This window comes from Vulpes vulpes, chromosome 11 (genome assembly GCF_048418805.1).
Source record: "Vulpes vulpes isolate BD-2025 chromosome 11, VulVul3, whole genome shotgun sequence".
Lineage (NCBI taxonomy): Eukaryota > Metazoa > Chordata > Mammalia > Carnivora > Canidae > Vulpes > Vulpes vulpes.
In genome coordinates, this window is record NC_132790.1 from 54,463,656 (window position 1) to 54,488,852 (window position 25,197).

At 45.2% G+C, this 25,197-nt stretch overlaps 2 protein-coding genes and 1 long non-coding RNA gene across 3 annotated transcripts in view; 2 read left to right on the forward strand and 1 right to left on the reverse strand.

The window, feature by feature from the left end:
* Positions 1-54: 54 nt before the first annotated feature.
* LOC140594432 (uncharacterized) lies at positions 55-9,208 on the reverse strand. The gene is made up of 3 exons (XR_011995212.1): positions 9,071-9,208; positions 260-305; positions 55-164 (listed from the first exon to the last, which is right to left on the reverse strand). It is a non-coding gene; the product is annotated as an uncharacterized lncRNA (long non-coding RNA).
* Positions 9,209-9,577: 369 nt separating this feature from the next.
* Positions 9,578-25,197, forward strand: part of GLB1 (galactosidase beta 1) — an 82,173-nt gene continuing 66,553 nt past the window's right edge. Inside the window, exon 1 of the mRNA XM_072726343.1 lies at positions 9,578-9,763. Within this exon, the coding sequence (XP_072582444.1) occupies positions 9,671-9,763 (93 nt within the window). The 5' untranslated portion in view covers positions 9,578-9,670. The remainder of the gene's footprint in view (positions 9,764-25,197) is intronic.
* On the forward strand, positions 10,089-22,371 carry TMPPE (transmembrane protein with metallophosphoesterase domain). The gene is made up of 2 exons (XM_072726344.1): positions 10,089-10,286; positions 11,793-22,371. Exon 2 carries the CDS (start codon positions 11,902-11,904, stop codon positions 13,243-13,245), a length of 1,344 nt encoding a protein of 447 aa, XP_072582445.1. The 5' UTR covers positions 10,089-10,286; positions 11,793-11,901; the 3' UTR covers positions 13,246-22,371.

Here is a 25,197-nt window from a genome sequence, read left to right on the forward strand (position 1 = left end):
TCCCCTGGAGGACCGGTGAAAACGCAGACTTCTAGGCCGCGCTCTCCGAGCGGTTCGCCCCGCGAGTCTGGGGTGAGGGTCTGAGGACTTGCGCTGCTAACCAGCATTCTGGGGGAGGCTGATGCTGAGGACCCAAGGCCTACAACTGTGGCACTGCCAAGGACCTGACATTTTAGGGAGAGAGAAGGAAAAAAGTAAAAATGTGCACGTCAGGGCACTCTGTAAGCTATTTAGCTGATCAAGAGGAAGATGCACACACCTTGAGTCCGGGATTCCACTCTTCAAAATAAGACCGAGAAACTCGTCTGTGCACACCAAAAGATATGGATGCAATGTTAAAGGCAGAACTATTATTTTTCTAGTTCTTTAACCTTTTTTTTTTTAAATAAAATAATTTGCAGAAAAGTTGCAAAGATAGTACAAACAACTCCTATGTACCCATGACCCACATTCACAAACTGCTAGTATTATGCCATATTTCCTTTCTTTATGTTTACCTATATATATTTTTTTCTGAATCACTTGAGAGCAGGTTGCATACATTAAACTCACCTGATTCTTAATCTTTCAGTTTGTAGGTCATAAAAACAAGACAATGATCAAATCTAGGAAATTTCCCAATACTACAAGAATTTAATCCATATTCCCTATTCCAGTTTTGCCAACTGTCCTAATAATGTCTTTTATGCACGTTTTCAAGATCATGTAATTAATGTATCTCTCTTCTCAGTTTATTTTTTTTTTAATTTTTTTTTTTTATTATTTATTTATGATAGTCACAGAGAGAGAGAGAGAGGCAGAGACACAGGCAGAGGAAGAAGCAGGCTCCATGCACCGGGAGCCCGACGTGGGATTCGATCCCGGGTCTCCAGGATCGCGCCCTGGGCCAAAGGCAGGCGCCAAACCGCTGCGCCACCCAGGGATCCCCTCTCTTCTCAGTTTAGTGGTCTCTAATCTTTTAGCTTTTCTTTTCTTCAACTTTTCTCATTTTGCCATTGACATTTTTCAATAATACAGGCCAAAATAACAATGTGAGCCTCTGCACAACTATTAGAATGGCCAAAATACAAAATGCTGACAAGGATGTGGAGCCGCAGTAACTCTCATTCAGTGCTGGTAAGAATGCAAAATGGTCCAGCCGCTGTGGAAGACAGTTTGGCAGTTTCTTACCAGACTAAACATACTATTACCACACCATCCAGCAGTTATGGCATTTGTTAGAATTTACTGAAATGAGTGGAAAATTTATGTCCACACAAAGACCTACACACAAATGTTGACAGCAGCTTTATCCATAACCACCAAGACTTGGAAGCAAACAAGATGTCCTTCAATAGGTGAATGGATTAAGAAACTGTAATTTATCAAGGCAATGGAACATTATTTAGCATTTACAAGAAATGAGCTATTGTGCCACAGACATGGAGGAAATATAAATGCATTTTACTAAGTGAAAGAAGCCAATATGAAGAGGCTACATACTGTATGATTCCAACTGTATGACCTTCTGGAAAAAAAAAGAAAAACTATGAAGGCAGTAAAGGGATCATTATCAACTTTTTCCTCAGGGAACTCAAAGTCTGGAGAAGCCAGAAAAGTAAGCCTTCAATGACCGTCCCCTTAGAACTGGAATGATGACAGGGATGGAGTCCCATGTGGGCCCCAAAGAAGGCTGGGTAACCATCTTAAACTGTTCCAACTGTTATCACAGAATGCCACAGAATGGGTGGCTTATAAACACAGAAATTTATTTCTCATAGTTCTAGGGGCTGAGAAATCCAAGACTAAGGTTCTAGCAGATTCAGTTCTGGTGAGAGACTATTTTCTGGTTCATGAATAGCCGTCTTCTCACTGTGTCCTCGCATGGTACGAGCTCTCTGAAGTCTCTTCTATAAGGACACTAATTTCATTCATGAGAGCCCTATTCTCATGATCTAATTATGTAAAAAAAAAAAAAAACCCAAAGACCATCAAATAATACCATCAAATACTATCGCGTGGATTAGCTTCCAACATATGACTTTAGGGGTGACACAGGCATTCAGTCTATAGCACTGATCTAGACTGGAGCAAGCAGCCCAGGGCTCAGGAGACAGGTGATTAGTGAATCTGTGGTATCAGGATCCCTGCGTGGCACAGCGGTTTGGCGCCTGCCTTTGGCCCAGGGCGTGATCCTGGAGACCTGGGATCGAATCCCACGTCGGGCTCCCGGTGCATGGAGCCTGCTTCTCCCTCTGCCTGTGTCTCTGCCTCTCTCTCTCTCTCTCTCTCTCTCTCTCTCTGTGTGTGACTATCATAAATAAATAAAAATTTTTAAAAATCTGTGGTATCACTCAGATGGCTCTGATACAGCAATTATACGTATTGTGATCACATTACCACTGATACTCTGACCTAGGAGTCTCAAAATGAAAAATATCACGGGGATATTTACTTTATGTTCAAAATGAAGTGGGCCAGATGGATGGAGATTGTCACCTACTAGAAGGACCAACCCTGGCTAAAGGATGGCCTTATGCTGACTACTGTTACCTCGAAGGGGCTGAGGGCCTGGTCTTGTGAGATCTGATCTTTGAAGAGAAACTGGAAATCCAGATTACATAAACTCTCCTGATTAAATGCAGACAACTCTAGCAACTATATAAAATATAAGACACTTTTGGACCAACACAGGCCTTAGAACACATAGCCATTCTGACCATAGCTGGTTGCAACCTTCAACTGAACTAACAAACGACTGATCTTTTGGAGAGGTGAGCCACGGCTACAGACAAAGAAAGTGAGCTAACTCTACAGGCCCTGGTGAAGGAAAAACAACAGGCCCAAATATGAGAGAGAAAGGAACAACCTCATAAAGTGCAGCGGAGACATCCTGAGAAACAGATGCTCTGGACAGTAAGGCAACAGAAAGAAGACAGAATAGAGTGTTTAAAACAAAGTCATCAATGTTTTCCCCTAAGTCAGGTCTCACTTGGGACATTTTATGTTTCAAGACATCTCAGGCTCCTGGAAGGTATTTTGAGGACATGAGGACAAGGACATCCTCACATTTATGACTGCCACATGGTGTGATCCAGGTCCTGATACACAGTTGCTGACTTTTGTTAGAACTGTGGACAAACTGTTGGCCAATTATTTCACAATTTTACCTTTTTATTGTTTCATGACCATACCCATCAGTTGGTTGCACAACCTAACCCCGGAATACAAGTCTCAAGACTTTGCATGTCATGTCCTTGTGAGAAAGATAAGGATTTGCTACTCAGCAGAACTAACTATCCATGTCTGTAGGCTGGAGACTTTGTTTTTTAATATATATATTTTGTTATTATTTTTATTATTTTTATTTTTTTTTTAAAATTTTTATTTACTTATGATAGTCACAGAGAGAGAGAGAGAGAGAGAGAGGCAGAGACACAGGCAGAGGGAGAAGCAGGCTCCATGCACCGAGAGCCCGATGTGGGATTCGATCCCGGGTCTCCAGGATCACGCCCTGGGCCAAAGGCAGGCGCCAAACCGCTGCGCCACCCAGGGATCCCCTGTTATTATTTTTAGATTTTATTTGTTCATGAGAGAGAGAGAGAGAGGCAGAGACATAGGCAGAGGGAGAAGCAGGCTCCCTGTGGGGAACCCGATGTTGGACTCAATCCCAGGACCCTGGGATCACACCTTGAGCCAAAGGCAGAGGTTCAACCACTGAGCCACTCAGATGCCCCTGTTTGTTTGTTTTTTAATTTTTTAAATAACTTTGTATTTTGTCATAAGAATTCTTGGATGCCCTATACCTAATTCATCAGTAGTTAACATTTTGCCTTATTTGCTCCATAATTGGCTGTCTCATCATAGACACGTAATATGTGTGTACACTATGTTTAGTATATAATTATATACATAAATAGATACATATTATTATTACCACTTGAGACTAAGTTATACCTCTTTGCCCCTAAATGTTTCAGTGTATTTTCTAAGAACATAGCCACAGTATCATTATAAAGATTAGAGTTTTTAATACTGATACAATATTATTTTTTAAAGATTTCATTTATTTGAGAGAGAGAAATAAAGGGAGCACAAGTGGGGTGGGGGGCAAAAGGAGAGAGAGAAGCAGGGAATCTGATGCAGGGCTCCATCCCAGGATCCTGGGATCATGACCTAAGCTGAAGGCAGACATTTAACCCACTGAGCCACCCAGGTGCCCTGATACAACACTATTTTTTAACCCATAGTCTATATTTAACTTTCTTTAATTGTCCCCAAAATGTCTTTTTTATCTATTTTCCCCCCTTGGTCTGAGATCATGCATTGTTTTTAAGTGTCATGTCTTTTTAGTGGAGGCTTTGTTTTTTCCTTGTCTTTAACATATATCATTTCATGTATCATTTCCTTGTCTTTAACATATATCATTTCATATAAACCCTATCCCAAATTACAATTATTTTTTTTTAAGATTTTATTTATTTATCTGACACAGAGAGAGAACCAGAGAGCACAAGTGGGTGGAACAGCAGAGGGAGCAGAATGGCTATGTGTTCTAAGGCCTGTGTTGGTCCAAAAGTGTCTTATATTTTATATAATTGCTAGAGTTGTCTGCATTTAATCAGGAGAGTTTATGTAATCCCGATGAGCAGGGAGCCTAATGTGGTGCTCCATCCCAGGACCCCAGGATCATAACCTGAGCCCAAGGCAGACGCTTAATGACTGAGCCATTCAGGTGACCCTATATGACAATTGTTTTAATAGAATTTTCTAAATACTAGAAAAGTAAAGTTAATTTTTTACACTGAAATACAGGTCAGAACTGACATTGGGACTTGAAATTTGCTGAATAGTGAACCTTCGCTAGGACCATAAAGGGAACTAACCAAACTGGTCAAAGTGGTTGAGATTGATGCCTTTGTGGGAAAATCTCTGTTAGCATAGAAAAACAGGGTTTCTATCTGTGTTATTGGGCCACACATCTCTCTCTCCTTCATTGTTCTTAGGCTATAGATGAGGTCTCTGTGCTTCTCAAAAGACCTTTGGTGAAGGATCAGTTTTGTCTCTGGTTATCAGTGCTTTTCTCCATGTTTCAAGGACTGATCCTACTGTAGAAATATAATAAAAATAAATAACTAGGGATCCCTGGGTGGCGCAGCGGTTTGGCGCCTGCCTTTGGCCCAGGGCGCGATCCTGGAGACCCGGGATCGAATCCCACGTCAGGCTCCCGGTGCATGGAGCCTGCTTCTCCCTCTGCCTGTGTCTCTGCCTCTCTCTCTCTCTGTGACTATCATAAATAAATAAAAATTAAAAAAAAAATAACTAGGAAAGGATATAAAAATAGACATACAAAATTCACATCTTTTTTAATAGATTTTATTTTTATTTATTTATTTGAGGGAAAGAGAGCACAAGCAGAGAGAGGGGTAAAGGGAGAGGGAGAAGCAGGTTCCCCACTAAGCAGGGAGTCTGATGCCAGACTCCATCCCAGAGCCCTGAGATCATGACCTGAGCCAAAGGCAGACACTCAACCACTGAGCCACCCAGGTGCCCCTGTGCTAAGGACTTTTTTGTGTGTGTGCTAAGGCCTTAAAATTTTTTTTGGAACTTCATTTTGCAATAACTCAGACTTAGAAAAAAAGTTGAAAAAACAGTACAAAGGATTCCTTGTTTTATTCCCCAAATGTCGGTATTTTACCATATCTGCTTTATTGTTCTGCATGTATGTATATATGCATTTTTTTCTGAACTGTTTGAGAGCTGCAAAGGTGATGACCTCTTGGTTCCAAAAAACAAAGATACTCATATAACCACAGTGTATCAAAATCAATAAATTTATATAAAACTATTATTTAATTAATCTTCAGATTTTGTACTCTTATCAAACTCAAGAAATTAACGTACAAGCCTAATTCTGACTTCATCAATTGTCCTACTAACATTCTATAGGTGCCAAATGTCTTGTAGTCATCACCTCTGCTAACTTCCCCAATTACCCATTGAGTCTGATATTATTATCCCTATTTTACCAATGAAGGGACAAAGGTCCAGAGAAGGTAAGTAACCTGCTCACAGTCACACAGATATTAAGAGGCATAGCTGGAATTTTAATTCAAAGGGGCCCGCTTCCAAAGGCCTTGCTCTCAGTATTGGACCAGGGTTGCAGAGTTTGAAAAGGACTCCATGATACAATGAGAAGCAGTTGGTGCTTTAGGCATGAGAAGAACTTGAGAAGGGAAAGCCAGTGACTATTTCTCAGTTTCTCAAGGAAATGCCCAGTGGGAAAAGAGAAAGGAGTGAACAAATGGAACTTTAGCTATTTTGTTACACAATAGAAAAGGGTTTTTTTGAAACACTTTTTAAAAGTAAAATATAACTTTTTAACTTATTTTAAAAAGATACAGAAAGTGACACAAAAAAATAATGATTTATATTATGGAGAAAACCCTTGTAACTGCCCTCCAGTTCAAAAAACAAAACTCTCTTGCCTCCTAAACCCCCAAAAATCCCTGCATGAGTTGGGTCTCAATCTCAGTTCCTCATCCCCATAAGTAACCACTATTCTTGACTTTTATAGTCATTTCTCCCAGTGTTTAAAAACCAGATTAAGGTTTTTTAAGGATCCAAAAGTTGTGCAAAATAATGTTAAAGAAAAAATTATTCTGACACCTGTTAAGATGGTAAGGAAGACTCCCTTCAAGATGTTGTAATGGGAGGGGGCACCTGAGTGGCTCAGTTGGTTAAGAGTCTGCCAGCATTGTGATGCCTGGGTGGTTCAGAGGTTGAAGCGTCTGCCTTCGGCCTGGTCCTGGGCTCCTGGGATCGAGTCTCGCATCAGGCTCCCTACATGGAACCTGCTTCTCCCTCTGCCTGTGTCTCTGCCTCTCTGTGTGTCTCTAATAAATAAAAAATCTTAAAAAAAAAAAAAAAAAAAAAAAAAGAGTCTGCCTGCCTTTGGCTCACTCATGATCTCAGGGGTCCCAGGATCAATCCCATGGATCAGGCTCCCTGCTCAGTGGGGAGTCTGCTACTCCCTCTGCCCCTTCCCCTTTCATAAATAAGTTAAAAAAAAAAAAAAAAGATGTTGTAATAGGGGAGAGAGATAGGTTTCAATTCTTTTTTTTTTTTTTTTTTTTTTTTAAGGTTTCAGTTCTAAGTAGAGCAAAGACAGCTGGGGATTTATAGTTGACCAGCAGAGTGAGGTGAGGGGTTTGTTGAAGAAGAAACTTTACAACAGGGGATATCAGAAAATTCTTGCTAAGGGCAGGTCAAGGACTTAGAAGTCAAAGGCAAGGAATGAGGAACTTGATCAGGTGTCAAGAGTCAGGTAATCTTCCCTAAGCTGATTTAGCAGGATTCTTTGCTAAGATCAGGCAATGCAGGTCAGGCAAGGATAGGAGGAGCCTAACTAAAGTTTAGTCTGGGAGAGAATGTGTTAATATCATAATTTAACCTTACATTTTATTTTTCAAAATAAGGAGTTAACAAAATAAAATATTTAAAACAAATGAATTTAGTGCTGTCAATTATAACTAATAAAGCTGGAAAAAATTAAATATATGATGTATACACACGCACATACACATAAATAGAAGTACCTTATGATACAGCAAATACTACTACTGGGTATTTACTCAAGAATACAAGAACACTAATTCAAAGGGATACATGCATCCCTACGTTTATAGCAGCATTATTTACAATAACCAAGATATGGAAATAGCCCAATAGTCTATCGATTGATAAATGGATAAAGATGTGGTAGCTATGTATGTATGTATCTATCTATCTAATGGAATATTATTCAGCCATAATGATGAAATCTTGCCATTTGCAATGACATGGATGGAGATAGAAAGTACAATGCTAAGCAAAATAGGTCAGAGAAAGACAAATATCATGATTTCACTCATATGTGGAATTTAAGAAACAAACAAACAAAAAAAAAAAAACAAGCGAAGAGGGAAAATAAGAAAGACAAAGCAAGAAACGGACTCTTAATTCTAGAGATCTGATGGTTACCAGAGCGGTGATGGAGATTAGGAGCTCACTTGTAGTGATGAGTGCAGGGTGTTACATAGACGAGCTGAATCACTATATTGTACATCTGAATCTAATATAACACTGTATGTTGGCCAACTGAAATTAAAATAAAAACTTTAAATAGGGATCCCTGGGCGGCGCAGCGGTTTGGCGCCTGCCTTTGGCCCAGGGCGCGATCCTGGAGACCAGGGATCGAGTCCCATGTCGGGCTCCCGGTGCATGGAGCCTGCTTCTCTCCCTCTGCCTATGTCTCTGCCTCTCTCTCTCTCTGTGACTATAATAAATAAATAAAAATAAAAAAAAAACTTTAAATAAATAAACTGGAAAGAAATGAAAGCGATTTCCCTCTAAAACTCAGTTTCCATTAAAGCTGAAACTCTTATAGTGTCAGTGAAGGGAAGTGGGATTTTTCAGAGTTCCTGAGGAACCAATCAGGAAAAGGTTCTTAAAAAAAAAAAAAGATTTTATTTATTTATTCATGAGAGACACACAGAGAGAGGCAGAGACACAAGCAGAGGGAGAAGCAGGTTCCATGCAGGAAGCCCAATGTGGGACTCCGTCTCAGATCATGGGATCAGGCCCTGAAGTGAAGGCAGACACTCAACCGCTGAGCCTCCCAGGCGTTCCAAAAGGTTCTGTTAACTGAGGCTGCAAAGGCTTTTTCTTCCCAAGTGTAAAAATATGTAATAGTACTTCACACCCATTTGACAGATTCCCTGCATTGTAAGGATGCTGAGACTCAAGTGCAAAATTGAAAGGTGGGAGATGTCGCTTCTCTTCTGTCTCAAAACCCAACCATGAAGTCGAAGTAAAACTTCTGCAAACCTGGGTGCTTTGAGGGTTGTTGTTGTTGTTTTTAAGATTTTACTTATTTATTCATGAAAGACACAGAGAGAGAGGCAGACTCCAGGCAGGGAGCCCGACGTGGGTCTCGATCCCAGGACTCCAGGATCAGAGCCGGGGCCTCAGGCAGCGCTAAACCGCTGGGCCACTGGGGCTGCCCCACGGGCTGGCATTGTAAACTGATTTTGTCGCAGTTGAGCCTTACCTCTAAAGGAATCCGTCACCTGCACAGTGGTTCTCAAATTTCAGCACGCACTGGAATAACCTGGAAAGTCTGTAAAAACACAGATTTCTGGACCCCTCCTAGAGTTTCTGGTTGAGGGCTTCTGGGATGATGCCCTGGAACTCTAATTTCCGACAAGCACCAGCTCTACAGTTGGCCGTGGCCGCACTTTGCGGACCCCCGGCGTGGAGGTCTGGGCACGGCGTCCCTGCGGGGCAGCCGTCCACCTCCCCTCGGCCCTCCGGCGCCCGCCTCCCCTTCTGGGCTCAGGCGGCCGGGGAGCCCGGGGACCCGCGACAGTCCAACCCCGCGGCGCCTGCCAGCCCAACCCGGACAACCCGCGCCGGGAGTCACGCGGCAGCCCGCGGCCCTGGAGCTCGCCCCCCTCCCCGGCCCCTCCCCGGCCCCTCCCGGGCCCTCCCGGGCCCTCCCCGAGGCTCCGCGGCCGCGGGGCGGGGCCAGGCGGCGGGGCGGGGCGGGGCGGGCGGCGCCTCCGCGGGGTGCCGGGTGCCGGGTGCCGGGTGCCGGGTGCCGGGGCTCCCGCTGGCCCGCGCCGACTGCGCAGCCGGGAGGGACGTGGCGATGGCGCTGCCCGCGGCGGTCCGCGTGCTCGGGGCGCTGCTGCCGCTGCTGCCGCTGCTGCCGCTGCTGCTGGGCTCTGCGCGCGGCCTGCGGGTGAGTCCCGGGCCCCGCGGAGGGCTGCGCTGCCGGGGGCGCGGCCGGCCGGGGCCTGCAGGCGGGGGCCGGGACCGCCGGGGAAGCGCGGGCGGCGGACGGGCCCTGCCGTCGGGGGCGGGGCGGGGCGGGCGCGCGTCCTTCCCGGCGGGGCGGGGCGGGGCGAGGCGGCTCGGCTCGGCTCGGCTCGGCTCGGCGCGGCGCGGCCCGCGGACCCACTTCCCGGTCGGAGCCGGGGCGGGTGCGCCGCAGTGCGCCGGGCCCTTCCCGCTCTGCGGCCTCCCGGAGGGGTGGAGGGGTCGCGGGGAGCGCAGGGCCCGGCCGCGGGGCTCGGCGGTGGCGCGGTCGGGCGCTGCGGAGCGCTCGGGAGGAGGACGCGGGGACAGGGTGGCCGGCAGGGGACGCCGGATGGAGGTGCTCCAGGGTGTGCTCTGTCCTGACGCCTCGTCCTCCGCTGCCGCCCCGGCCGCCTTGATGTCCCCGGTGCCCGGGGTTGGCGGTGCAGGCCCAGGGTGGGCACGAGGTGGGCTGCAGGCGGCGGCGGCGGCGGAGGCCAGGGCCGGGGGGGGTCAGCGTCCAGCCGGGGGACCTGGGGCGGGGGGCCCTGCCCTTGCCCGCGAGCTCGGGCGGGCTGACGCTGGGCGGTCTCAGGAGGAGGGGAGGAGGGGAGGAGGGGAGGAGGGGAGGAGGGGAGGAGGGGAGGAGGGGATGGGGCCTGTTCGCGTGGAGATCGCGTCCCTCGATAAAAGGTTTCGGTGACTCGGCACACAAGAGTCACGCGTTTATCCAAAATGAAGGTTGAAAATTGTAAGTAATTGAAAAGTAGCTGCTGAAAATAGTTTGGTTTGGGGTTCTTGAGGAAAAGGCACCTCAAATCGAGTGTTTGGTGACTTCTGCCTCCCTTGTGTGCGGTGTTCCCGCTCACTGTGTGGGTCGTAGAAGGCCTGCGGGAGTCCGGGGAGTCCTGGCCGAGAGCTGCCCAGCTGGAGAACCCCTGGCCAGGGTGCGGCTGGGGAAGTGTCCAGGAAACATTTCCCCAAGAGAAGAGAACATGGGGAGACAGGGGGTGACAGATCTTAACCAATATCTGGGAGGGTTGTGGGAGGGGAGAGGTCAGGGTTTATGGATGAGGAGCGGGTGGAAAGGGCGGCCCCCTGGAAAATGATTGTGCAGCATCATTGTGTGTGTGTGTGTGTGTGTGTGTGTGTGCACGCGTGCATGTGTGCGTGCGCCCCCAGAGTCTACAGAGGAAGGCCAGTTTCAACCCAGGAATTCTTATGTCAGTGTCTAGGCGTCCTTGCTGGGCCTGGAGCTTCAGAAAGATACCAGCAGCCTGGCTTTCCATTATTTTCTCCTTTACATGTATATAGAACAGCGGTTCTCAGACCAACTGTCCTGGAAATTAAAACAGAAAAAATTTAAATATTTGTTAGTTTAGTTAAGAAATAATAAATCATTATATGTAAGAAACTATGTTTTTTGAAAAATAACAGTATTTTTCTTCAAACTTCAGGGGGGAAGAGTGGCACTGTCTTACATTTTTACAAACCTCTTTCACACCTGTCATGATAGATGATGGCCCGGCACATTCAGTCTTGCCACATCACATGTCATGGAGCCTCTGGAAAACTCTACTACACACTCGTGACAGAATGAGAATGCAAAGGGCAGTTATAGCTTAGTATAATTATGAACATAATTTTGAGTAAATAAACCTCCTGCAAGGGTCTCCCCAGATCACACTTCAAGAACCGCTAACATGAAATAATGTTTTTCTTATTATATAAAAAGAGTTCATATGGTTTGTGGAAAAACTTTTAAACTTTCAGAAAACTGTAAGAAAATGAGAACTGCCCACCATGTTACAATCCACTATGTCTGTATTTTAATACTAAAGGGTAGCAGCCAACTGTTACTTGAGTGGCCTGGATTCAAGGTGGGTTGGGAAGATGTGAGTGGCCTTCAGATTTTGAATGGGGACAAAAAAGCTGTAATACCCCACAAAGCTGATGCCGGTTCCTGGTTGCAGGCGGAGCTGACCTGGAAACCTGTCTTTGGCCTCTGTCCTCTCTAAGGAAGTCACCTTCCAGAGCCCGCCCGCACAGAACTGGCAGGGGACCCTCTTAGGAGCCAAGGAAATGGCGACCTTCAGGCAGCTGTCCCTGGGTGCAAAGGCTGCCCTGGCTGCCGGCACCATCTTCGTGTCCATGATCGTGTCCCGCTCCTATCTGGCCGGGAGCCTTGAGCTCAGGGCCTGGCGTTGGCTGTTCCGCCTGCAGCTCGCCCTGTTTGCCAACTCACTCATGCTCATTGGCTCCCTCTACATCTGGCGTAGCGCAGTCGGCAACCTCAGCCACTCCCCAGCCGCAGAGTCCGCCTGGTTTCAGCTTTGGAAGATGGCTGTCATGGCATTTCTGGCCCTGGCCCATTCCAGTTTCTTCACCATGCTCTTTTTAGTGGCCGAGGAGCCATATCTCTTCTCCTTGGCAGCCTACTCCTGCCTTGGGGCATACGTCATCATGCTCTTCTTCCTCTGTACCCTCAGCGGCATGGAGCAGGCCTACCAGCTGTTGGCCTGGCGCAGCGGTAGGGTGGTGGGCAGCCTCGACAAGACAAGGAAGCTGGCAGTCCGGCCGGCCCTGGCAGTGGCAGTGACCACTGTGCTCAGTGTGGTTGGGCTCCTGAACGCTGCCCGGCCCCCGGCTGTGAAAACCGTGCGGGTGCCCATCCACCAGCTGCCCGCCTCCATGGATGGCCTCAAGATCACGCTTCTCTCAGACATTCACTTGGGCCCCACGGTGGGCAGGACCAAGATGGAAATGTTCGTGAGGATGGTGAATAGGCTGGAACCAGACGTCACGGTGATCGTGGGTGACCTCTGTGATTCCGAAGCCTCTGTCCTCCGTACAGCCGTGGCTCCTTTGGGCCAGCTGCACTCCCGCCTCGGCACCTATTTCGTCACGGGGAATCACGAGTACTACACGTCAGATGTCAGCAACTGGTTTGCGCTGCTGGAATCCCTGAACGTCAGGCCACTGCACAACGAGAATGTGAAGATTTCAGCCACAGGGGCCCAACCCGGGGGTGGTGAGGGCGATGACTGGATCTGCTTGGCCGGGGTGGACGATATTGAGGCAGACATCCTGCACTACTACGGCCATGGCATGGACCTCGTCAAGGCCCTGGGAGGCTGCAGCCCACACCACACCACCATCTTGCTAGCGCACCAGCCCCTGGCTGCCAAGAGAGCCCTGCAGGCCCGGCCAGACATTAACCTGATTCTTTCTGGGCACACACATGCTGGGCAAATCTTCCCCTTGAACGTGGCAGCCTATCTCTTGAACCCCTTCTTTGCTGGCCTCTACCAAGTGGCCCAGACTACATTTGTGTATGTCAGCCCAGGCACAGCCTACTATGGAATACCCATGAGATTGGGTAGCAGGGCAGAGATCACCGAGCTCATCCTGCAGCGGGCTCCTTGAACCTGACCTTGCCTACCTTGGATGCCTCTTCAGTGCCCTTGCCTTCGCTATCCATCCCTCTTTAGAGCAGGTTGCCTGCTTTACCCCCTCCAGCCTCTCCTGCCCAGCCCTGCCAATACCTGCTTGGCCTGGCTTGAACAGTGATATGTGCTGGGGCTGCCTGGCAAGTTTAGGCTGGTTTACTCTGTAGATGGCCAGTTACTTTCTCATATGTATCTGTGGGGCCACTAAAGCCACCTATGTAAGAATGAGCATCTGTTTTCCAGATTATGTGCAGTAAGCCCTCCTCCTCCACAGAGCTCACGAGGCTGGACTGACACATGGGCTTGCCTAAAAGGGATGCCACTAGAAATCAGAACAGAGGGGAACACTGACATTTTTAAACCCTCTTTAGGACTTAGGCAGTCTCTAGGATCACTGATCCATAGCTTTCCAGGGAAGGGGCAGTGTTGCTAGGTGATCTAGAGCAGGCAAGAGGGAGGTCCCTCCAGCTGCTGGGGAAGAATGTTTTCTTTTCCCTCTTGGTTGTGTCAGAGTCACCTTTATTGAGGGCATTAGCCAAACCCATGGGGACACAGGGCTCGGGCTGTTCCAGGCCATCGGTGATGCTATTTTACTGCCTGTGCTCCTGGGCCTTTGGGATCGGGGGTGGGGCAGAAAGAAACTCTGAGCACAGTGGTAGGTGTTGGTGATGGTGCTGCTGCTTAGGAATTCAGGGGGGTTTGTCTCACTTGTCTCCTTTTATACAACCCTTGGGCGAGGTAGTTAGGGACAGGCTGCTTTACAGGCAGGCAAGAAAACTGAGGCAGAGGGACATAGGGCACTGGCAACATGACAGGGTATATAAGAGACTCTTGGCCAAAAGCTGGGTCTTCTGCCTCCCTCTCCACTGTTCAGTGCTTAAGGAGCAGTATCTGTGACGAGTGAGGGCAGGACTCAGATGCACTGAACTGTGCAAAGAGAATGAACAAGGGTCTAGACCTTGATGGTCTCTTGGAGGGGTTTGCTTGAGGCTCATTTCACTTTGCCTGTGACTACAGGGGCCAGGGCCTGGAAGGGGGCTGGCTAGTTCCCGTGTAGGATGTCTGTAACATTGGAAGAGTTGAGAAAGTGGAGCCCACCCCACCCCCCGGGTTTGGGTCTATGTTTTGTGAGAAACTGAGGTTCGTTTTCTATCAGGGGAAGTTGAGGGTGCATGGGGTGGTGGGGCTTTGTGCTCCAGCAAGGTCTTGAGACCTTCCCTACCCCTGGGCCCTGGAATGCTGGGACTGTCTTCCCTGCTGTAACTTCCACTTCTACGGCCACCTATCCATCCCTCACCCCATCCTGACCCCATCAGAGTTGTCCCGGGGCTCTGGCCATAGAACCATAGTGCCATGCTGCTGGGTTCTGGGCCCTCTGGAGTGACCTCACCCTGTTGGCCAAGCCTCTTGTGCCTTGTGCCAGAGGCAAGAGACCCTTCGACCCTCAGGTTAGCAATCAGTAAGGTCTCCTGTCAGAAGAGGCCTCACTGAGAAACCCGGGGACCTCGGCTCAGTGTTGACTTCTTTGTGATCCAGCGGCTTTCTCCAGCAGGGAACACAAACACCACTCTACCTGGAGAAGCTCACCCTGCTGTTCATTGGTCAGGTAGAAGTCTGCAGACGACCTCACTGAGCCTCGGTTTCCCTCACCCTATAATGATAATGATATCTACCTCGTGACTATTTCACGGGGATGGTATGAAGACACAGTGTAAGTCAGGTACATGGGGCACAGTCACACAGGAAGCACTGGATGGTGTTCATATTTAAACATCACATGAGGTGTGCTAAGGAACTGTGTTAGGCACGGGTGCCCAGAGAATTTATCGGGGGGCCAAACTGGGAGAATGTGGGTAGTATGCTGCCTGTGGCCAGGGTCCAGTGATGGGTCAAAGCAGCAACTGCTGAGGGCTTGCCTTCCTTGGCCTGGGCATGCTGGGGTCTTGTGCATGCTCTTGGGCCTGGCCCGAGGAAGTCTTCATTTTCCTCCCTGACTTCCTGATGTATGACAAAGTCCTAGGGGACCCTGGAGACCACCTTTCTTGTTTGCAAGGCAGTCGAGGTATGGACAGCAAGACTTCCGGGCAAACTTAAACTGTGTCTTTGAGTTGAGATGTCAGTGGCTTCTCTACTTTCTATCCCCTTGTGTTTAATCGTCTTTGCAGCCAGGAGTAAGTTTGGAGAACAACTTATTCAGAGCTGAGGAAGGGTCCCTGGCCTTTCTTTTCATATATTTTGCAGATAGTGGGATTCCAGGAGAGGTGAAGCGCTTCTCCCCACCCAGCTCCCATGTCCCCACTGCCTTCTCCACGGCGCCCTCCTAGGCTGGCCACCCCTTACGGCCTCAGGATGACTGCCCTTCCAACCCCTCTCCCTTCCTTGTAACCTGACCCCGTTTTTGGGGGGATCATTCCAGTTAACTTTCCAGTTCTCTTTTGTCTGGATTTCACCAGACTACGTTAATTGATGCCATTTGTCTTCCACCCTTAGACGCAGCTGGTGGTGGTTGACTTGCCTCCTATGCCACTTATCTCACTGCTCTTTGAATTTCAGATCTTTTACATCAGTATTCTGAGCTTTGTGAAATTCACTTCCATCCTTATTTTTTATATTTCATCTTTGTCTCTTCTTTCTCAAGTGCCATCTCAAGTGGAATCTTGCGTACCTTTCATCCCTCTTCCGAAGTCTTTGCTTGACTGATTTCTTTCTACTCCCAAAAGTGAGACAGGTCCATCTTGTGCGTGCATCTCAGGAATGCTCAGCAACACCTTCTCATCCATTGTATCCTGTGATGTAATGGAACTGTTCCCCACAGAAATTCCTCCATTATTGTGCAGATGTGGTCCTGGTGGGCCACCCTCCATGGCACTCTTTGCACCTCTTTCCCTGTTCCTCATTCACTTTACCTTGTTTTGTTTGCTTATGGCTGGACGAGTTGGTGAGGAACATTTACTTGAAGCTTGAAAATTCTTTCAATTTCCTTTTAGTTTCTTCTCTTTTTTTAATTTGGTTACTGCAATTTGAAATATAGTGCTTTTTAAAAATTAGCAATAGGATGTGAAATATACTATTGTTATAAAATCTCAATATGTTAATGCTATGTCATCCTTTTCTCCCCTTATTTTGTTTTAAACTTTTTATTGTGTAAATATAAACATGCTCACAAAGCAGAGAGAATAGCATACTGAATCCCCAGGTACTCATCATGCCGCTTCAATAATTATGACTATTTTGCTGTACTTTCTCATGTACCACTGCCTAGTACTCTTTCTTTTTTGGCTAGAATATGTTAAAGCAAATCTTAGAAAACATAACTTCAGAGGCACCCGAGTGGCTCAGTCAGTTGAGCATCTAGTTCTAGATTTTAGCTCAGGTTGTGTTCTCAGGGTCGTGAGATCAAGCCCCACATTGGGCTCTATGCACAGCAGGGAGTCTGAGTGAGATTCTTTCTCCTTCTCCCCCTGCCTCTCCCTGCGGTGTGCACATGCTCGCTCGCTCACTCGCTCTCTCTCAAATAAATAGGTAGATAAATAAAATCTTTTAGAAAAAAAGGAAAATTAACTTCTCTCTCTCAAATAAAAAATATACTTTTTTAAAAAGTACATCCATGATGTCACTGTACCCAATAAAGGTAATAGTAATTCTTTAACATCATTTAATACCCAATTAGGAGATCTGAGGCTGGAAGCCATGTCTTCTACCTCTCAATATAAGTGTTTTTCCACTGCCTCAGGGTTAAGTAGTTGTGTCTGAGTGCAGGATTAAATGAAATTAACTGTGTAGAGAATTCATGTTTCGTTTTTTCCTGATTATGTCAATTGTCTTTGTTTTTTTATTGTGATAAACATGTAGTGTAAAATTGATCATCTTAATGATTTTTAGATGAGCAGTTCAATAGTGTTAAGTATATTTAAATCATCATGAACCAGATCTCCAGGGTTTATTCATCTTGCAAATCGGAAACCCCAGCCATTAAACAATAGCTCCTTTTCCCCGCTCAGCTGGCAACCACCATTCTTTCCGTTTTTATGAATCTGACTGTTCCAGGTGCCTTGTATAAGTGGAATCAAGCATTATTTGTCTTTTTGTGACTGGCATATTTCGCTTAGTGTAACATCCTCAGTGTTCATCCACGTTTTAATATGTGACAAGACTTCCTTTTTAAGGCTGCATGTGGATATCCAGTGTTCCTAGCATTATTTCTTGAGGAATCTGTCCATTCCCTGTTGAATTGCCTGAGAGTCCTTGTTGAAGACCATTTGAGTACATATGTGAGGGTTTATCTCTAGCCTCTCTACTCTTTTGGTCTCTTTGTCTGTTTTTTATTTTAAAGATTTTTATTTATTTATTTCTTTATTTGAGAGAGAGAGAGCACAAGTGAGGAGAAGGGCAGAAGGAGAAGCAGACTCCTGCTGAGCAGGGAGCCTGACATCAAATTTGATCCCAGGACCCTGGGATTATGACCTGAGCCAAAGGCAGATGCTTAACTAACTGAGCCACCCAGGCACTCTTATTTGTCTGTTTTTATGCCAGTACCACACTCTTTTACTGTATATTACTGTAGCTTTGTAATATTTTTTGGAATCAGGAAGTACGAGTCATCCAACTTTGTTCTTTTTCAAAATTGTTTTGGCTACTTGGGATTCCTTGAAATTCCATAAGAATTTTAAGATGAATTTTTCTATTTCTGCAAAAAACATGGTGGAATCTTAATAGAGATTGCATTGAATCTGTAGATCACATTGGGTAGAGTGGATATCTTTTTTTTTTTTAAGATTTTTATTTATTTATTCATGATAGACATAGAGAGAGGCAGAGACACAGGCAGAGGGAGAAGCAGGCTCCACGCAGGGAGCCGGACGCGGGACTCAATCCCAGGATTCTAGGATCACACCCTGGGCCGAAGGCAGGCGCCAAACTGCTGAGCCACCCAGGGATTCCCAAGAGCAGGCATTCTTGCCTTGTTTCTGATCATAGAGAAAAAATCTTGTGGTCTTTCATCATGGAGTATAATATTAGCTGTGGATTTTCATATATGGCCTTTATCATGTTGAGGTGATTTCCTTCTATTCCTAGTTTGTTGAGTGTTTTGGTCGTTGAAATGGTGTTGAATCTTGTCAACACCAACATCTTGTTTCTGCCTCAATTAAGATGATCATGTGGTTTTCGCCCTTTATTCTGTTGACATGGTGTGTTGCAGTGATTGATTTTCATATGTGGAACCATCCTTGCATTACAGAAATAAATCTCACTTGGTCATGGTATACAATCCCTTTAATGTGTCATTGAATTCAGTTTGGTGGTACTTTGTTGAGGATATTTGCATCAATATTCATCAGAAATATTGGTCTGTAGTTTTCTTGTTACATCTTGTCTTGCTCAGGTGTTAAGGCAATGTTAGCCTCATAGAATGAGCTTATAAGTGTTTCTCCTCTTTGATTTTTTGGAAGAGTTTCAAGAAAATTGGTGTTAATTCTTCTTTAAATGTTTGATAGAATTCTCTAGCAAAGCCATCTGGTCCTGGGTTTTTCTTTGTGATTTTCAGTTCCTGATTGAATTTTCTTTCTAGTTACTGATCTCAGATTTTCCATTTCTTCATGATTCAGTCTTGGTAGGTTGTATGTTTCTAGAAATTTTTTCATTTGTTCTAGATTACCCAATTTGTTGGTATACAGTTGTTCATATTAATATTTTATAGTCTTGTTTATTTCTGTGGCATCAGCTGTAATAGCTCCTCTTTCATTTCTGATTCTAGTTATTTGAGTCTTCTTTCTTAGTTAATCTAGCTAAAGATTTTTCCATTTTGTTGATCTTAAAAAAAAACAAACCTCTCAGTCTCATTAATTTTTTTTTTTAAGATTTTTTATTTATTCGTGAGAGACACGCAGAGAGAGCCAGAGACACAGGCAGAGGGAGAAGTAGGCTCCGTGCAGGAGCCTGATGTGGGACTCGATCCCAGGACCCCAGGATCATGACCTGAGCCAAAGGCAGACGCTCAACCACTGAGCCTTCCAGGTGCCCAGTTTCACGGATTTTTTTTTTCTTGGTTTTTTTTTTGTTTGTTTTGTTTTTTTTGTTCTGTCTTTCACTCATCTCTGCTCTGATTTTTACTATTTCTTTCTTTCTTTCTGCTAGCTTTGGGTTTAGTTTGTTCTTTGGTTTCTTGAGGAATTATGTCTCTTTACAGTTCTTTTGTTTGAATCAGGATCTAATAACAAGGCCATATATTATATCTGATATACTTCTTAAATCTCTGTAAGTCTATATAGCAATCTCCCCTTTTATGTCATTTATTTGTTCAAGTTATCTGGATATTACATCTTAGTATTTCCTACATTTTGGAATTGTGGTGCTGTTTACTGTATCGTACTGTCCCTCATATGGTCTGTGAACTGATAAAGCTAGAGATCTAGGAAAGTTACAACTAGAGGCTGGATGGATTTAGGTTCAATTTTTTTTTTTTCTTTTTTGGGCAAGAAGACTTCATTGCTTTAAATGATCTAAGACTGACCCACAGGTCCAGTGTTGTCAGCTTGATTCTTCCCTAGAAACTTCCTCATCATCTTTTCACCTAATGTTTCAGCAGTCATTGATGATTATTGCCTAAAGTCACTATTCCATTAGGGATTCCAAAAATCATGATTTTTTTTTTTTACAGTTTGGTTCATTTAATACAGAATATGGTGGGCCAGAGTACTAAAAAGGCTTTCTAGGAATAGTTGGTTACTTAGCTTTTATATATTCAAGAGACAATGGATACTTCTTTTACCTCTGTTCTGAATTCGGAAGGAGTTTTGGAATACTCAGAAATATAATCCTGCCATCAGCCCCCAAAATGGTGATTTTTAATGTGATCGTTTCTTCTGCATTTACAAACTGTTTGTTCTACAAAAAAAAACTCTATCCTCATCAATTGGTTACTCTGAAAAGGGCTATATCAAAGGCAAGACAGATTCTAGACTCTTCCCCTTTATTCATCAGTTGTCAGAATAAAGAGTTGATGTCCCAGCAAACTCCAAGGATGACCAGTAATCTCTTATTTGGGGTGGAAGGGAGTATCATGAACTTGGCTCTTTTCATAGATCTGGTGTGTTTCAGTCCATTGAAGTGATAAACCTTTTAATGCTCAAAATCTCCCACCTTTGGCCAGTTGGAACCAAATTGCTTCTGTGTCATTTTGTTGTGACCATAGTAGTTTTTGATAGCTTTTGGCTTATTTTGTACATATTGTGCCCCAGACGGGCTAAGTAGTTTCTTGAAGGAGCTCTGGTTTCCCTTTAGTGGGAAATATTTAGAGACCATAATTTAAGTGCTAGAGGGGCCAAGTGCTACCAGCTAGTGTCATTTCTAAGTTGTTTTAGTGGCTATTGCTAGGAAATAATTTTTTTAGAAAGAAAAAAATTATAAGTTATACTAGTATTTCCGATTTAATGGCAAATCATGAACTTTAAAAAAAAAAAAAAAACCAGACTATTTTTTTAGAGAAGTTTTAGTTTCACAGCAAAATTGAATAGAGGGTACAGAGATTTCCCACGGAACCCTGATTAAAGGTTTTTACTTAACTTTCTCTGGTTTTGTGTTTGTTTGTTTTACACTGAAAATTTTGGTTCCTAACAACCAATGTTATTACTTATTTACTTTATCCTACTTATATATATTATGGATTCAAAATAGCAATAACATATTATATCAGGATTAACTCTACTGGATGCAGTTTTGTTTGTTCATTTGTTTTACCTGAATGTGGTTTAAGATGTATTTTTATCCTCAGGCTAAACACTGTCAAAATACTATTTCAAATTCACTTGAAATGATTCTTTTCTGTGTGGCAACTTAGGGCTGATTTTAATTTTTAAGAATTATTTTATAATTTTAAAACTTATCTCATGTTTTTTTAAGACTATGTGCTTACCCTTTCTCTGAGGAAGCAGAATTGTAACTGTAACTGCCTGCGAGTCTTGGAAGATTGGGAGCTGGTCCCAAGCTGTGTTCATGTTTCCTCCATTTGGCCACTTTCCTTCTTCTTCCCTTGTAATTTATGTTCTTCATCCACCATCTTTTGGAATGCTGGACAGAAGTCTTTTTAGAACAAGACAGGCATAAATAAATAATAAAACTGATAAGAATAGAACGCCTAAACCATAGGAGGTCATCCACAAATTCCTCCAGATCCATATTGATTGTCACCATCACTGTGGATGTTTTGCCTCTTCCGGCTGTCTATGCCTCGTGTTTCCATGACACTGGATGTTTGAAGGCTCTTAGCTCTAGCACAATTGAAGTTTGTCGTACAGTCATCTGAAATAGTCCTTTGTCTTTATGTTCTGTGAGCTGAGGGATCTGGGAAGTCCATATGTATAAACACCCTTCCATCCCTATCTTCTCTGCTCTCCTTAATCCCTTGTCCCTCAACCCTGGGGCACCAGCAGCCTAGAAGGGTTGGGTCTCTGCCACTCTGGAGCTGAGCAGCTCATGTCAGGAATTCTCCAGGCTCTTGGGTCTCTGGGGTGAGTGAAAGGGCAAAAGGGTGCTGGGGATACAGATCCACTGAATAGGTCCTTTATCAGAGTCATACCGAAGAGCTTGAAGATGTATATTGTCTTTACATGGTCAACAGGACCCATAACTCATAATGTCACTGAGCTGCTTTCCTTTGTTGTAGTTGAGGAATGTGCATAAAGCAATGCAAATAAAATTATCTTTAGTCCTGAATATTAGGAAAGCTGGGGAATGTTCACCTTACCTGGTGACATAAATATTGGTATTATGTTTAGTTGGTTTTTTAGGTTTTTTGGGTTTTTTTTACTTTAAAGATATGCTTATATACCACTGGAACCATCTAAATGGAATAAGTAACTTTAAAAATGTTATATTGGATAGTATTAGGTCTCTGATGTGTAATTGGTTCAAGGGTATTTTTTTGTACTGCTGTCTTTTTTCTCCAGTATCATATGCATATGTACACAGGGGTCCTGGGAAGGCATATGCTTGGCCTTGCATGCAATTGCTTTTTCTTTTATAAATTTTCTGTGACCTCATGCATTGTAAACACTGATGCTACCACAATCCTGCACATGTGAAATAAAACTGTGGCTCTTCAGTATTCTGTTCCTGTGCCAATTAATTCAGAAGAGGTGGAATCTGCTCACAGATTGGTTTTTGTATTTGTGGGAATAAGCTCTGAGGGCAGCTTCTGTCTTTCCTTCTCCCCCTACGTTTCTCCATTGCCTTACTTCTTACTTCTTCTGTCAGCCAGGAGGCTGACTCTTTTAGGCTGCATCCTCTCAGATTCCTAAATGTTAAGGGGGGGATCCATTTGGACCCATGAAGCAGATTTTCCATTTACCTTAGCCATGACAGCCATACTTGGAAGCTCTCTCTTAGCTGGTGCTGCTTCTGCAGCTGTCCCTACCACTCTGTGCTGCTTTTCCAAGCTTCCATTTCAGAGACTTATCACTGCCCCCTATGTCCAAATCCCATGATGTTGTTTATGTATTAGATCCCGTGACAGCCCATGGGATGTGCTGATGATCACGGTCTCTCATGGGAGAGGATGGGGCAATTAAGGGGGCCCTGGGACAAGAAGGGAATGTGTACTGCTATCCTGCCCACTTACAAACAAACTGCTTTTGGTCCTTTTTACTGATGGTTTTGTAAAGAATAGAACATTAGCCACAGACCAAATGCCAGAGGCCACACTGTACCGGAAATGATACTACACCCACACAGCAGGTACCACTTGGGCTTCTGCTTGGTTCAGTTAGTAGTCCACCATGATCTGTCTGCTATTTGCAGGGGCTTACATGTGCTAGATGAATGAGGATAAGATGAGAATGTTGTGTGAGTCTTTGTAGAGGGGATACTAGGATCTGCCGTTCCAGGAGGAATTGTGGTCTTGCTTCAGATTTATCTTGGGTTGAGGTGGGGAGTGGGCACTTCGATGGTTTCCACTTGGCTCTCTTCCCTCCATAATGCCTCTGACTTATGGTGTGGGTGTGGGTTCTGGGGGCTGATAGGTAAAATCATCCCAATTTGCACTCAGGGCCAGGGAAATCACCATAGGATAGGCCCTCTGACTTGTTGGACCTATGTAGAAGGACTGGGCCATGGCTCCCTTTCTTCCCAGTCTCCTAAAGAGTGGTAAATGCCATCACATTTTGAAATACCCTGGTATATCAGCTTAGGGATATCCAACCATCCCCAGAAGGTCTGAGGGGGGCATTTTCCGAGGATGCAGGTACCCAAGTCCTGTTGGGGGAGGATTAGGGGAATATTCATTGTGATGTACTGGAGTGGCATCACAGGGTTCTTCCTCAAGGGATCCTTCCAACTCTCCCTTCAGTCAATTGGCCATCTGTTGGAAGCTGCCCCAGAGCTGGGAACTGGAAGAAGGAATCACAATTTTCCATTGCAGCGGCTGGCATCAGCCTTTTGCTTATGAGTTCTTGATTTTTTTTCCTTGTTAGACACACCAGGCAGCTCCCTTGCTGGTTACCCAATCATCCCACCCACTGGAAATGCTGTGGCTTATGAGCCTTTTCCTGAGATCACCACTGGTCAACACACCCCGTTTGCCCTCTGGCCTAGCTGGTCGTTTTGGGAATTATATGGTTCCTCTCTGGTTATACCAGAGTCTTGTCATCCTCAGTGCCACAGCAGCACTTTCTGTCATCCCTTGCCTATGGAGGACAGCCTCACTGGGCTTCTCAAGGATGCCACAGCCCTCCTCAGCAGTTCATTCCTTCCTGAAGGGAGTGTTCTCTGGCCTGTCCTGGGGAATATCATCAGATGGTGGGTTGTTTGGTCACCATTTTTGTGTTCCCATCTCTTTGAAACATCTCACACGTTCCACAGGATGCGAAGCCCATCCTGGCATCTCCACCTCGTTTCCTGTAGGCCAATATCATGTCTGGTTCCAACAGCTTAGGAACTAGGTTAACGTACCTTTATCAAGATGGTAACTCATAGGTCACGGGAGATTGTCAGTACACTTCCCTCCATCCAGCCTTACATTCTGCCCCTCAGGGTCCTCTCCCAGTGTGCCCAGTCCTGAGCCTTACATCAGGCAGCTCCCTGATGCCTGCAGCTGGGAGACATAGCTGCAGACATAATCTCTTTAGATATGGCCATAAAGCCTCTGGCATCACAGAATGCTGACTTGAGCACATCAGGCAATCTTTCTTCCAAGCTTCCAAAGCTGTTAATGAAAATCAGCCAACCTCTGGGCACCTGGGTGGCTCAGTGGTTGAGCATCTGCCTTTGGCTCAAGTCATGATCCTTGAGTCCTGGGATCAAGTCCTGCATTGGGCTCAATGCAGGGAGCCTGCTTCTCCCTCTGCCTGTGTCTCTGCCTCTCTCTCTGTGTCTCTCATGAATTAATAAATAAAATATTTTTAAAGATCAGCCAGCCTCAGAATCCTTATAATTACCAGTACCTACTACCATCCCACCCCATTCCAGGGGTAGAGCTAATGCAGATGCCAACTCCTCCCCTTCTGCCTGTACCTCCTCCCAGTCCAGCACAGGAGGGACCTTAGAATTCATATTTGCATAATGCAGAGTGTCACCACCCACTTAACACCAATTATAGGGTTCTTGTTGTTGTTTAATAGACATGAGAAATTCATGTATAGGCTCACATCCTGAGGATCTGCTGATACCCATTGTCTTTATTTGGGTTCTTTTAGAAGCAAAACATGAAACAAGGGCTTGAGTGCAAGGGATCTGAGAAGTGATCTAAGAATGCAGGCACAAGGGACAGGTGGAAAGAAGCAGAAGTCTGTAGAAGGATGTATCATGGTTCTTGCTCTGGCAGCAGGGCCAAAATTCTGCCAGGATCTCCTGGAAGGTCCACAGAACATCTCCTGCATTGTCTGCTGGAAAGATGTAATTATCCACCCTCATTGGTTGAGGGTTGCCCTGATGGGCA